Source organism: Aythya ferina (genome assembly GCF_964211825.1).
Source record: "Aythya ferina genome assembly, chromosome: 3".
NCBI classification, from domain to species: domain Eukaryota; kingdom Metazoa; phylum Chordata; class Aves; order Anseriformes; family Anatidae; genus Aythya; species Aythya ferina.
The window spans coordinates 98,103,189-98,118,539 of record NC_140298.1 but is presented as its reverse complement, the minus strand read 5'-3'; the positions used below and the strand labels follow the sequence as shown (position 1 = coordinate 98,118,539).

Sequence of the window (15,351 nt, the reverse complement as noted above, 5' to 3'; positions counted from 1 at the left end):
TAGATGACCGCTGCTTATAGGAGATTGTTGTAGAAACTATTAGGAAGAGAGGAAGTTATTTTGGAATGTAGTATCTTGTTTTGTTATACTCAGATTTCCCCAGCAACTTTTTACTGGAATCAGAGAAGTATATTTAAGCATGGTCACCAGAATCCAAGAAGTAGTTGTCAAAAGTCAAAAGGGTTCAGAAAAGAATTAGAGGAAGGATTTGAAGTTTGCTGCTCTGATGGTGAAACATACATGCGAAATGGACAGGTAAATGCACATGGATAAGGAGGTGGCTGCTGAAAGAAGTGTATTGCTTGTAGATGATGTTTTTAATCATGGAATTCAGCAAGTTGCACGTAATCTAGATATATGCCTGTTCTTTAGTGTGGCCTTTAATGGCATGTACTTACTGAACAGTTTGCTAAACAGATTCTCTGCCATTTCAGCTCTTCAGATGGTAGCTGTATGTGAGTGAAATACAGCATATTTTAAAAGTTACAGAAAGGACAGAATAAAGTGGTCTCTACTGGAAATTGGACTGAATGCTATAATGGGATTTCTGACCTTGACCTTTCTATATGGCTCAACTTTCTCCTCTCATTTTCTTTCTCACGGAGGGCCTATAAAGCTATGTGAAAACTATTTTGAGGTGGTACTGTAACAAATTGCATGAAAAACAAATGACTTGGCAAAAACTCAAAAATGTATCAAAGTAATACTTTCAAATATTTAATTTGGAATTCAGTTTGCATGGACCCATATGAACACATGGGGCAGTTGTGTATGTACCTGCTGTTGGACAGTCGTACAGACAAATGAAGAATGTGGGGAAAAGTTGGAATAATCAATTTTCCTTTGAAATGCTATCATTTTCTAACATAAGTGGTAGAAATAGCATAGTGGTTTCCTGTAATGGTAAGGAATTTACTATATTTGGGCATATTTCATGACTGGCCATAGCATGACTGCCCTTAAATAGGCTAGGGTCATCACTGTGTGATGCATAGATCTTTGAATAACATCTTTGAATAACATTTAGTTTGGCATTTTCATACTTAAAACTCCTCCAGGAATTTTAAATGGGGTTTATGAATAGTAATTGCCATTAAATAATGGCAATTGATATCAGGGATTGAGAAATTATAAGGTATTTAAGAACACATTTCACCCCAAGGTACGGCGGTACCTTGGATGTATAGTACATATGAGGTACATGGATGTATAGTACAGTACATTTTCAAAATGATTGTGAATTATGAAGGGGGTGCTGACTCATATCCATGTGAGCGTTCAGAGGGTTAGCTCGGGTGGATTACTTTTGGGATAAGCATTACATGCCTGCACTGCACAGCCTGACCACTGGCTTGGTCAACATGGCTCTGCAGCGAGAGAGGAGAGGGCAGCGAAGACCTGCAGGTTAAGGAGGACTTGGCAGCATCTTTAGGAAACCTTTATTTCGGTATGCTTAAACAGGCTCAATTTCACAAACTATGCATGAGTGATAAATGAGATGAAGCTCTAAAACAGCCACGGTGGCCTAGCGCACGCCAGCGGGCTCCTCCTGAGAATGAGGTCGGGGGGAGGAAGGGGGGCGTTAAAAAAAGCCCATTTTTGTCCCGATTTCTCCATCCCTGCCCTCCTGAAGGCCTGCAGCGAGGCAGCCGCCTCCTCCTCCCGCTCCCCCTCATCCCGCAGGTGCCCGGGGCCCCTGGCTGGTGGCTGAGGCAGGAATGGGGCGGTGGGGCCGGGCCCCGCCTCATGGCGAGCGGCGGGCCGCTGCGCCAACCGGGCGGCCCCAATGGCGGCGGGGCGGGGAGGAGGAGGAGGAGGACGAGAACCAGGAGGAGGAGGAGGAGGAGGAAGGGGGCTGCAGCGGGGCGGGGGCGAGCGGCTCCCCGCCGGGACTCGGCGGCTCCGGGCTGCGGTGAGTGCGAGCCCCCCGGCCCGCGGTGTTTTGCGCTCGGCTGGCAGCGGGTGGGGTGGGCAGCAGAGGCGGGGTGTGGGAGACAGGGTGCGGGCGGACCCCGCGACGGCTTGCCCCAAATCCCAGCCCCAAAATCCCAGGATTTTGGGGTGCGGGCACCCACGCGTGGGGGTGTGCTCGGGACTGGGGTGCACAGAGCTGCGGGAAGCCAGGCGCTGGGCTTGGCGCTGCCCGGAGTTCCTCTCCTTCCCCCGCTTTCCTTGTTTTAAACCTATCTATTCAACACCAACTTTGTAATCAGCAGCTGAGTTGGCTTTCCCGAGACAAGGGAAGACGCTCTGGCACCGCTCATTTTCATTTCTTTTTCAAAGGAGGCATTAAAATCGTGCTCCATTTCTTCGTCGTTAACGCTTGAACTGTCGAAGTAGTTCCCGAGTTGCCTGTGGTGATCGCAGCCCACGTAGCTGCTCCTGAAGGATGCCGGGTGCTGGCGGCGTGAGGCGAGGGGAGCTGTAGGGACGGCCAGGCACCTGGTGGGCAGGTGAGCCTTGGCGCTGGCCAACACCAGGTGTTCGTGAAGGCAGCTATTGAGGATCTGCCCACCCCAAGGGCTTGTTTTAAAGCCCCTCAGGTGGTGCTTGGTCTTTGACCAAAAAGATTTTATCACCCTAGATCCTGTTCTCTTCCATTTAAGCCTTTATTCAATCCTTTCGTATATTTCCAAAGCTACTGAGGTCATGGCTTATATCTCATGGTAGCAGTTGTGAAGTTGTTTAATTGCAACGTAAAAGTATTTTGTTTTATTTTCAGTTGTGCAATTTCACTGTTACAGCGAAAAGGTTTGTATATGTATACATCTTGCTGCGTGAATCACAGAATAAGAAAGATTTGAGTCAAGAATAAGAAAGATTGTCCATTTAAAAACTGTTCAATGCTGAATAAATGCGGTGAGGATATACCAACATATATGAGTTGGTGACTACTGTCAAGAAAATAAATGTTTTCCAAAAGCCTTTGCTCTTTACTAGAGAAACCTGGTGAGCAATCTGTACTGCTGTAGAAGTGAAATATTACATTTTTTACATTTTCTGTTGGCACTTAGGAGGAACAGATTTATTGCCTGAGCACGGGGTGTGTTGGGCGTCTACAGTTGCAAGCCCATTATTTACACGGGGATTCTGGCTCTTCGTCTTTCTCCTTCAGTGGTCTCCTCCTTCCTTTCACTAGGGTGATCCATTTGATCTTGATAATCTCTCTGACTTGCTTTGTTTAATCCATCTTGTCTTTTTTTTTCTTTCTTTCCACCCTCAGGATCAGTAGCCCATGAACTAGTTACATGTGTTTATCTGCCTATGAACAGTAGTTCTTCAGACACTATCTTGAAATTTGATATTTCTGAAGGCTTTCCAGGCAGATTTCAGTGCAAGCTGTGGACATCTTGATTTACCTGTGGGGTGGGTAGTACGTGAGACAAGTCATGTTGCAGGTGTCTTGTGACGGAAAGGCACTGCGTGTCCAGAGCATGAGGCTTTTGTGGCTGAAGCCCACATGTGGATGTAGGTGCACAAAGGATTGTGGAAGCAGGTGGGTGCTTGAGGAATGTGCTGTCCGGTAGCTTCTGCTGAGCACACAGACACAGCAGGATCCCCTGGATCTGGGGATCTGTATGCAATGGGGTATGGAGCAGAGCAGCTGAGTGACATTGAGACCAAATGTGCAAGTCTTGCGCTGTTGGATTTGGCAGGTCAGTGGTTAGCACAGCAAAGTATGGGAAACACTCTTTCCCCTGTAAAGAGATGCCCATTCTGTGCCCTCTCTGGACAGGATCTACAGCTCCTCTCTGCAGACAGGGTATGGTTCTGCTCATCAGCAGTTTCCTGGCACTGCATTCCTGGAGTGGAATACTATGAAACAAACTTTAATGTTTCTTGAGTCTAAGTTTAAAAAAAAAATCCATAGTATTAAGTAAATACTATTAAAGTTCTCATCTTTTATTATATTTGAAAAATAAATTAAGGGTCTAGGTTCCTCAGCATCTTGGCTTTTTTCTTCTGCTACCCTGTTAACTTCAGTGGAAGTGTGCTGATTTACACCAGGTTGAAATACTAAGTCTAAATACTTATTTTAGTCAATATGTCAAATATTAAGTGGTTCTGATTGTCCTAAACCTAGTAGCTCAATGACATGTCTTAAGTACAGATTTCCAGGATCCAAACTTTATAACGTATGCAGCCTTAGTTTTGAGTAGGTTGATTTTTTAATTCAGACATGACAGCTTATTTGAAATGTTTTTGGTGATTTTTGTTATCTATGTCTGTCGATATAAGCTGCTTTTCTCAGCATTGTTTTTTTTTTGTTGTTGTTGTTTGCTTTCTGGTTGTCCTTTTATGTGTGTAAAAGCTTGTACTGATTGTACTTTTTGCCCGGACATACTACTGCTTACTCCTTCATGGGGAATGGTTCTCTTTTGCTTTACTTTTCTTTTTTTTTTTTTTTTTTTTTAATTTTGCTTAAAGATATTTAGTGTCAGCATTAATAAATGCTGTTCTGAAGAAATACCAGCACCAAAGGACTTCATTTGATTCTGAGCTGTTTAGAGTTTCTCGCATAATCTATAAATGTTTGAAGGAATACAACAAGCTTGTCTAAAACCTATAAAACTATTTTCTAACTTCATAAATATTAATGGAATTTAATGCAACTGGGAATAGTACATTACTCATTGGTATAACGGGAAGTCTTTTAATTGCTTCTATATAAAGGAGAAATTATTTTTAGATCTGTTGTAGAAAATATATAAACTTCAGTCTATTTCTGAACAAACCAGGAAACAAATTCTGCGATCTGAAGGAAGAGGAATATTTTTGATTCAGACTTTGACATTAAAGTTTGTGTACTGTGCAGAGCTGTAGTCAGTTTATTTTTTGTGCATTTTTAATACTGCACTGCTCTCAGTTTTGTATGTGAGGGAGAAATTAGCAGTGTGTAGTATTTACTTGTCTTCACATACATGGATAGTTTTCTTTCTGCTTCTGTCAAGTGACACCTGTTCCATTTTTGTCTTATTTAATCATGTCTTCCCATTTTGCAGTTTTAGTTTATAACTGTAAAAGGGATATAATGGGGACGGTTGTTGTACAGCCTCTAAAGGCACTTTTGAAATTTACTTTTAGTAAGTTCAGCTTTCTGATGGCTTTTTGAGCTGCAGTTGCATTTCCATGCTGTGCTTGGATGCATCTTGTGGAATATATGTTGTAGTAGTTGTCCCCTATAGAAACTTCACTTGGAGTTGCAGTGTTAAGTGCTGTGAATGTAAGTGATGAGGGCGTCTTACTTTTTGAATGTTTTACATGTTCTAACTGGGCAGTAAGTGAGGCTTCACTGATAATGACATGAATCAGTCTTTCGGTTTGTAGGTATTCTTTTATTCACAAAAATTATTTTTGTGAATAAAAATTATTCTTTTCTTTTATTCACAAAAAAATGAGGCATCCTTTTTTTTTGTCTTATCCAAGTTCTCCTTTTGTTAAAATAGGAACTCATGGATGTTTTTTCATCCTTGTTCCTATTTGTATTAAGCCCCCCTTGATACTGTGCTCTTACTGGAAAATTAACGTTGGGAAATTCTGTTCTGACTCTACAAGTAGTTTCAAGAGTTGAAAAGTGCAGGAGAGACATACCTCCCAAACCTCTCCAACCTGACAATTATCAGGAGTTCGTGAACCAAAGCCTGAGAATTAGTTAGGGAGACTGCAAACATGATCTGAGGGGCTCTTTGTGATGAAGGAGGGATATACAGTAGGAAGACAGAGCAAATTTCTTGTTATGGTCCTGTACGAAACTGTGATTTAATATTTTCTGTTTTGGTTTGAAGAGAACAGGATCTTGGGAGTCAAGAGCTGTCACATCTGTGGAAGGAGGCTGTTGCATTAGGAACATCTTCCGAGATTTAAATCACTTGCATATTTTCTTATAGTCAGGAATCTGGCTTTTACTCTCATCAAAATGCTTAAGTTGATCATGAAACCAGAGTCACGTAAAATACAACTTGTTTTCAAGGGGAATGATGACAAGTAATGTTAGACAAGATCTGAAAAATATTTTTGTAAATTTGTGGTTTTTAGATCAAAAACTTGATTCATGTTTTTATTCTGAATTGCCCGAATCAGCAAGTCTGTGGGAAGTGATGCATAACTGGACAACATTGATTCATGTCCTACACATTTACTGCTCAGTCAGAAAGCCTGAAGCTTAATGTCAAATGTGTGGGTGAAGTAGTTAACCAGAGCAAAATAAATTGTTCTACTTATGTGGTGGTGAATAGGGGCATTATCTTCGGGAAAATCTGTTTGTGACTTACTGTACAATACTTGCGACTTGGGACTGAACCATGAATCCAAGACATTAGGACCCAAGCTCGAGGTCAAACATTCACTCTCATTTCTGTTCTCTAATCTGTTTTTTAGAAATGCTTTCAAAAAAAAAAAATTGCAAAAATCATATGAATATTGCTTTCTGGAAAAAATGTAGGAAGTTGTGAGTGTTTTCTAAGATTTCATTGTTTTTTTCATGTGATCAACTTATTAAAGATACATAACAAGTATGCATCTCAGAAATTTTGAGTGAATAAACATTATTTCCTTATCTGTAAAATGGGATCATAAGTTACTAAGAACTAGACAGCAATATGTGAATCTCCTTCTAGGACCACTGAGCCTTGAGTTTATGGCTCTTGACTTTGTATTTTACACCACTTTAAAGCATTCTGTGTATCTGATCCACTATGACCCTCAGTCTCCTCCTCTTCCTCCTTCTTTTTGCAAGCTAAGATTCATCTGGAGTAAGAACCTGTTTTCAGAAGGGGACACTTTCCCTGTGAGAAAAATAACTGTTTTTTACATGTGAGGCTGATAAGAATTACTAGAGTAAATGCATATTTTGTAATAACATTTATAAAATCTCTGCATAATACTTCTATGTGTATTATAATAACATGTATACATGTAAACCATACATAAATTTGCATTGCAGCTGCAGCGTTATGCAGTATGTGGGATCCTCTCTGGTTTAAAACCAGAAATCTTCATTAGAATGTTTCTACTGAATATCATGCTTGATCTCCAGTATTGGGAGAGAATAATCTGAAAGAAGGTTGAAAGTGGACATTATGGAAATGAGATTACTTTTCCAGATAAAGTTAGTTACTTGATTTTAATGAAATTTAGGGCAAATTAAGAAATATGCTCCTGATATTAATATGCTTCCGTTTTGCTTGTGTGTGTGACATAGAAAGTCATGGTCCTGAACCAGCAACAACAACCAGCAACCGCTGTTTTGTGTGGCACAGAACAAAGAAGTCAGTCCTTGCTGAAAGGTGGCTCACCAGCATTCGCTTTTAGCTCCTTTGGTGCTTGTGGTTGTTTTGGTACAGCTGACTTCCAGGATGGAATCCCAAACCCAGAGTGATGCCTCTGTTTTACTCGTGTGTATTCAAGCTGTTTCTATCAGAAGAGACAGAAGCAAAGGCTTATTCACCAGAAGTCAAATTTCCTAAGAGCATGCTCAGGAACCTATTCCGTTTCCTGGTTTCAATTACTTTTCATCCATACTCCCACTCATTCCATAAATATTTGTAGGTCTCAGCTTTCCCATCTGTAAACTGAGCATAGTGCTACTGAGCTTAATAATGTTTCTTAATGTTTGTGTTAATGTTTATTTTGGATTGAGCAAGGTCTTCTACAGAATAATGTTGCCATCTGGGGGGTATACTACTAGAAGGATGAAAACTGACTGGACAACGGGGTTTAGAGGTCATTTTTGTTGTACCCTCTTTGGGGACTGGTTACAATAGGAATGCACTAGTTGTCTGTTGTAGGATGTGTCTTTTTAGCATTATGCATGACTTGAAAGGCAACCAGCCCTTGCTTCAGGTGACACCAGACTGGGGGAAGAGGGGAGCAGCAGTGGATGTTCCTGAAAACAACAGGACCTGGGCAGGGGGGCGGGATGGGCTGACAGGAGCTGAGTGAAATTCAGCAAGGACAGGAGCAAGGTTGTGCACCTGGGAAGGAAAAGCTCCTGCAGGGGGAAGGATTCTTTTCACTCAGCACTTCTCAGACCAAACCTAGAGCATTGTGTCCGATTTTGAGTCCTCACCTCACCCTGCCCACTACAAGACGTGGATAAACAGGAGGGAGTCGGGCAGCAGGCCGCCATGATGGCTGCAGGCCGTAGCACTGCCCTGTCAGGAGAGGCTGAGGGAGGCTTCATGGGGGCCTCACGGCAGCCTGCACCCACCCACCAGCAGGTTATCAAGACACCTTCAGATGATGTACTGGGCAAGAATTCACTCTAGATGAAGAAATGTTGCCTAAAAAGAGGGGGAAGAGAATACTGATCTTCAGCTGTGTTCTTTGAGCGTCCCTGTAGATTGGTTCTTGTTCAGTGCTTGCTGCCTTGTTTTCTCTAGCTTTGAGCAGGATGTTGCTTGGTGTGGGAAAGGGTGGTAGAAAAAGAAATGAGGTGGCTTTCAGGCAAGTGGATTCCATATGTGCTCCAAAAATGTCAGATCTGTGGATCTGACCTTGTTTGCATTGTAGCTGGTAAGAAAACTTCCCCTGGCTTTAGCTGAGCCAGGCATTAGGCTTCCTATAAATAAATAAATACATACACACAAAAGAAATTTACCTTCCTCCTCCTGGATTATTTTCTCTTCTTGCTTCTCTGCACCCCCAAAAGAGGCTATCCATCAAATTTCAGGAAGATTTACTGAGTGGGAGTTCTGGAGTTATAGGCTGAATAGGCTGAAACTCAATTGGGCGTTACGCAGCTGTATTAAGTAGGTGACAAGGGCATAAAAGTATCTTGGACATTCACAGGCTTTATCTTCACAGTTTGGTTGTTTTGTTTTAATTCAATTTTTAGGCTTGCACGCTTCCCCAGAGAAGTTACTTTGCCGCTTGCCTACACTAAGCACTCTATGAATCACAGTCGATCAATCTTTGAAGTCAATCTCCTAGCTTCACCTTTTCTGTTTTGTATTAATTTTATTAATGCTCACTGGCTCATTCTTTCCGTACCATTAAGAATAAAGAATCTTGATGTCACTGAAGTTACAATGCACATTCCTTAAAGAAAATGTAATTTTCTTAGTGATAATAATAGAAGTCAATCATTACTTGTATCCTGATAGCCGAAAACTGGTGGTCTGTTGTTTATCCCACAGTTAGAGGAAATTATTGATGCACTGCCTCATCACGGAGACCTTCTACAAGAGGTAATCCCAGCAATATCACAAGAGGGGAAACTGAGTCACAGAGAGGAATACAACTTTCTTTTATAGCCTTTGGACAAGCACAAAGGTGCCTTTGTTTTCTTTGCTAAAATTGCTGTTGGCAGTGGAATCAGAACTTCAGTTTTCTGAATGTCAGGCGGCTCGTCTGTGTTATGGAGGTGTTGCTGCTCCTGAAATTCTAAGGGTTGTTGTGGGACATTGCAGACACATTGTGGAGACACATGCTGTCAATTTTGTTTCATAAGTTTCTGGTTTGAGTTCCATTCCAGATCTGACTGCTTTCACTGCGTATGATTTCTCTCCATTAGAAACATCACCCAAGAAAATCTGATTTTAATGTGGTGTTGTAAATATACATATATTTTCTTAAGCATCAATTTACCAAGTACATCATGATACCTGCATTTTGAAATCCTTTGTGTATTGCAGTGTATTAAGGTGGTAGGATTCTTTTTCTTCCAAAATACTTGTGTTTAACATGGCTATTGATTTTTAAAGATAGTCAAACTTACAAAGTTATTAGCTAAGCTTCTGGAATAAGAGCATGCTGCACTGCTACAAATTTTTTTAACGGCAGTAATTAGGCTGCTCTTAGGTTCAGAATTTTTCCTTTGTGTAGATCTGCTTGAATAGATAGTTTCAGTGGCTAACCATTCCAAGTGGAGAATTAAATTGGGAACTTAGAAAGTTAGAAAACTCCCTTTCCTCTTTCATTCTGTAAATATGAACATTACCTATTGTTCATAATGGTTTGGGAGAAGAGGACCAGGTGAGAATATGAGAAAGCAGAGAGAACTTTGGACAGGAAGGGTCGCCGGTCTTTGTGAAAGTGTGTACCTTGACCTTGTTCCCTGTATCTGCTGTATGTTGGCGCACGCAGAAAGAGATGAAATGCGCAGAAAGAGATGAAAAGGAGACAGTCAGTAGAGCACCACCATGGTCCACAGCACCCACTGCTACCTCTTAACCTGCAACCGAAGGAAAAAAGGTGAGGGGCACTGAGTCAGGTGAACTGTTCGGGCAGCTGTTCAGGAAATCTTAACTTCTGGGCTAGGTAACTTCAAGAGGTTCTTTCTATCCCTGTGTTTCTGTGATTTCAGTGAAGCCTGGAAGGAAGTGGTTTGAGTAATTGAGTAATTAGTGGTAATGCTGTGCCTAATAAATCAATTTTAAATGAAAAAAAAAAAAAACCACAAATAAAAGCTCTGCATTTTGGTACTTTGTCATACCTAATTTTTCAGGCCAATTGTTCAGCTACTCAGGTGCATAATTTTATGATGTGATAAGCACAATTATAGCTCATGCGTTTCACGTTTGTTATGCTATTTTTTCTATCTGCAATTTAAAAAAAAAACAAAACACTTTGGAACAAGTTTTTGGTATTCTGTGGTTTAAAAGGACAGAGTTGAGTTTCTTAAATGATTCTATGTTAAACTGAGTAACACCTACTCAACACCTATGATGTTGCATCTGGAATGTTCGGTTTGGGTCACCCAGTGTGAGAAAGACTGGCAAACTGGAGCTAGTCCAGTCAGGGCTGCTGCCATGGTTGGAGCATCATGCCAGTTCAGGAGAGGCTGCAGGAACAGAGTTTGTTTAGTTGTACGTGGAAAGGATAGAATCCTCTCAAGGCAGACAATCTACTCCCAAAAGAAGGGGTTGTTGTGAAGAAGATGGAGCCAGATTTCATTCAGAGGTGCACAGCAAGAGGATGAGAGCTGATGGCCACAAGCTGCTGCAAGGGAAATTCCAGTTGGATGTGATGGAGGAGTTCTTGCTGCCGTGTCTGGTGAAGTACAGGGGCAGATGGTGAAATCTCCACCTTTGGGGGCTTTCAAAATTTGCCTGAACAGGAAAGCAACCTGATCTAATTTTGAAGTTAGACCTGTCTTGAGAGTATGAGAGAACATTCACCGGTGCCTTCCAATTTAATTTGTTCTTTGATTTCTGTGATTATTCTTAAATAAATATCTACACAGTTTGAAACTTCTGTTGGCGGTAATAGTCACTGGAATCAATCGGGGAAAAAATACTGGAGCTTACAAGTGGCAAACAGATTGTGTACTCCTAGCCAAGTCAAATTGCCTGGCTTAATCTTGATCTAAATCCCTTTGGTTAGAGTTAGCTCCTCTGTCTCTCAGCAGAAGGGCAAAAAAGTTTTGTGTATGGTGGTGTTGGAAGGTGTTCTGTGAACACTGGCATGGTTATATCGGGCACAAAAATAAAATAATTGCCATTTTATGGAAGGTATTAGTGGAATTCACAGTACACAAGCTCACTTTCTGCTAGAATGTTTTTTCCATATCTAAAAAGTAGATAAAAATCTGTGGAACTTGAAAATGAATTAATGCAACATATAATGTAACCCATAAGGCAGAGCAAGTGTGTCTTTCTTCTTGTGAATAACTGCAGTGTTCGTATGAGAGAAAGCAGGTCAGTGGTTAGGACTCGATCACCGGGTCTGTGACCTTCCTCTACACAGTTCTTGGGTAATGTGAAGCATGTCAGTGAGCCAGATGAACACAGAAGGCAAATTGAAAGCTTCCACAGCTCCGTTCTGTATGCTAATTGTTAGGATTTGCTTTTGAGGAAGATGATTATTTTCGAAATCATTGCGAAAGTAAGTTCCATATGCATTTAAAAACTAACAACCTGTTTAAAAATAAAATAAAATGGGGGGCTTTTTAGCTCCCCTTCTAAAGATGCGTTTGGCAGAGGTGTTGAGACAAACTTCCCGAGGTTTACCATTTATTGCATGTTTCATATTTGAAAACCTATGTTCTGGTGATGATTCAATTTTAAAAGAAAAAAGAAAAATAGCTTTCTCTTCAAACTATTTTTTTCCCTTATTTTGCCTGTCAGTTTTGGTGTGGCAAAATGCATTCCAGGCATTTGTAAGTAGGAACACGCCTTTGAGCTCTACAGATACAACTGATAAGGAGAGAGGCTTTAGAGGGGACGCAGTATAGCGAAGGCGTGTCGTAGAGCATTTTGTGTGTTACAGACAGATGTGTGTGTGTATGAGCCCTTTCTGAGCCCTGGCTGTGAAGTTCCTTGATCTTGTCCAGGGTTCGACTACCTTCTGCGGTTGGATCCTATTTTGAGGCATTTCCTTTCATCCACTGCCAACTTCTCTGCAGGTGGCAAATGAGTTGACCTCCGCATCCTGATTCATTTAGCTGATTGTTTCTCTGCTGTTCCTGAATTTCGCCATCTCCTTCAACTTACCCTTTCCATACCTTGGCTGTAGAGGCTTTGTAAGGGCTTGAACTATTTCGCTCAGCAGTGGTGAGGTTGAAATGAAGTGGCTCAAAAAGAGTTTTTTAAGATAATCCTCTCCCCTCCTAAGGTAGAACTTAAGATTTCCAATTCCCAAATGGAGAAAGGGATGATTAAAACTTCTGAGCTTCCTGGAATTCCTTTTCTCCCATTAAGATTTTGAAGCAGAATACGTGCCACAAACAGACACTGAAATAAGATGTTTTAATAATCTGTTTGCAATTGTGACAGTGGGACCTGCAGAATATTAAACAGTTTGAAAACTTCATCTTTATTCAGCTGGTTTATTGAGATCATTACATGAACTGGCTCCAATACTGAGGACTATGTACATAAAAATTTGGACTAGATGTGTTCTGAAGCAAGAGGCCAAGCACATTTCCTCTCTTCCATAATGGAATTAGCTAATAGGTTTGAGCTTGGCCAAATTGAAAAAGGAGTGTCTGTATATCGGAAAATCGTGTTCATCTAAAAAACATTCTCCCTTTATTTTTGCAGGGTTTTTCAGTCTGCTGAAGGTGCAGTGGATACACTAGGATGGACACAGAAGAATTCCCTCCCCCACCTCCAGAAGGTAACACATAATTTTTATTTTGTTGGTAACTTTCCTAGTAACAATGTGGTTAAATTTTCAAAAGTATTTTTACCTCCCCAGTGCTCCCTCCCTGCATATCACTGTGGGGCTTGCTCCTGGAGGTATTTAACTATGCCTCCACTGAAACCTGTGTGCCTGCCATCCTCCCTGATTTATTCTTGGAGGTTGCTCACTGGTGTTGTAAGAGGAAGAAAAGGGGAGAGGATTGATCTTTACAGTCCAAATCTTAAAAAAAAAAACAAAAACAAAACCAAAAAAACATTTTCTAAGGTAGCTTAGGCTGGACCATATCATCACACCTTCACCTTGTTCTTCGTTGGCTATGAGTCCTCCAGCAAGTGCTGCCCTGTAGAGAACAAGCAAGCAAAGATATTTGGGTCAATGTCTTAAATGCCTGGACAGATTTGGAGTCAGAACTGGGAGGATGGAGGGGAGTGAGCTGTTCTCTGGTAGGGCACGTGCTGCTTCCACAGGGTGTGCTTAATCAGGACGATGTCTGCTGAGGGCTGTGGACGGAAGATCTTCTGATGCTGCAGTTCTCTAGCCCCATATCTTCAGTTCTGTGCTCAGCCAACACATGTCCCAGTGGGAAGCAGAGGGGAAGTGTGCGTGGCTAAACCTCTCTGTGGTCAGAGCACATGAACTTATGAAATATTATTGTGCGTGCAGGGCTGTTTCTGTAAAGTTAGCCCTTGGTGCTACTTGGCTGCTATGTACTGGCAGCCATATGGTTGCTAGGTCAGCCCAGGTTTCAGAGGGCACAGAGGCTGGATTTACAAAACACTGTATCATTGTCTTCTCCGCTTTTGCTTGCTCTAAAAGAATATTGCCTGTAGCTGTTCTTCCCCTTGTTTGATTTCCTGCAAAAACACACCTTTGAATGTCGTTTGGTATTAATATATTTTAAGTCTTGAAAGGATTTGGCTTTTAATAGTTGGGTGCTGGGAGACTTCTTAAGAGAAGTATCATATATGCTTGTCCTCATCTTGCTCTTCCCAAAGCATTAACTTATGGAGACATGGATTATGTAGACCTGTGGCTGAATCCATTGCAGCTGTTCTTATTTTGGTAACGTTGCTAATACAGTTCGTATAGATAGTGACTTTCTGTAGTCTTCCCATGAATTTCTGCTCTGTCTGTCATATTGACATTGGACTTGTGTGTTCAGTGAGCAATAAGATGTATATAAATTCATATGGTAGTGTATATTATAAAGTATGTGCTAGCACATGTATATTAATAATACACGTATAGGTCACTTTAAATAAAATGTCCTATAAGTGTATTATTGTTTATTCACAGACTAACTCATACCATAGCTACATAAACCTTTTTCAGTATGAAAGAGAGTTTATCTTGGTTCTCTTCAGTCATAACTCTTTAGGAATTTTGGAATAAACATCCTAGGTCAAAATTGCTTTCCCACTAGCTTGGACGCTGCCACAGGCAGAGGTCTGTTACTAGATACTACCTAGGAAACTGGGAATGTGAGAGAAGCAGAGAATTGTGAAATCAGCTTTTAATGGGTTCACTTTTTGAACAAAGTTGTTGACAGTTTTATTTATGCTCCAAGATACCACTGAGGTTATTGCTGGCAAAATGCTTTTCCTGTCCTTGTCCTAACCCATTGTGGTCAGGACTCTGAATTTAACTCTGTTTTGTTTAGTGACAGTTTCTGTGAAATTGTCTTTTATCAGATAATCCATCTCAAAAGAAATGTAGTGCTGTGGAGAAGGAGTCATCCATAAGGAATCAATATTTCCACTTGAGGAGGAGCTGCCATTGTTCGAAGACTTCTAATAATTGTGGCAACAGCCCGAACTTCGTACAGCTTGTCAGTACTTGGGGCACTGACAAAAATTCAGGGCCACATAGTTCAATAGGATTCCAGAATTCAGCTGCAAAGCTCTTCATGCCATATGGAACTATGTATACCATACTTATTTTCAGACCTGTTTCTCCTTAATATGCTGGCATTAGACTTGTTAACATAAATTGAGATTCTGCTCAAGGTACTGTTCTGCCTCATCTTGTGTCAGTGGATTCTTTCCCTGTCATTTGAAAAAGTTTTGTCCAAAGTTATCAGAATTATAATATTTTTTTAATTTTACCAATGCAATTTCTTTTTAAAAGCATATTTATAAAGGGTATCTCAGTGAATGTAAATTTTAATTACACTAAAATACACTTTAATTCACTTCCTAGGTAGTTCTTATTTTGCAGTTGGGTAGCAGGTGGAAATTTTAGGGCCAAGTACAACTGCAAATTCAC

The 15,351-nt window shown here is 41.0% G+C and overlaps 1 protein-coding gene across 5 annotated transcripts in view; it reads left to right on the top strand.

Moving 5' to 3' along the window:
• The first annotated feature begins 1,811 nt into the window (after positions 1-1,811).
• ARHGEF10 (Rho guanine nucleotide exchange factor 10) overlaps positions 1,812-15,351 on the top strand; it is a 120,522-nt gene continuing 106,982 nt past the window's right edge. For 4 of the 5 annotated variants that reach the window (XM_084515976.1, XM_084515978.1, XM_084515977.1 and 1 more), the window contains exons 1-2: positions 1,812-1,912; positions 12,984-13,059. In XM_084515976.1, coding sequence (XP_084372102.1) covers positions 13,023-13,059 — 37 coding nt within the window. In that variant the 5' untranslated portion in view covers positions 1,812-1,912; positions 12,984-13,022. Of the gene's footprint in view, positions 1,913-2,433; positions 2,454-12,983; positions 13,060-15,351 lie in introns of those variants that run through there. The other variant, XM_084515975.1, reaches the window with a different exon arrangement.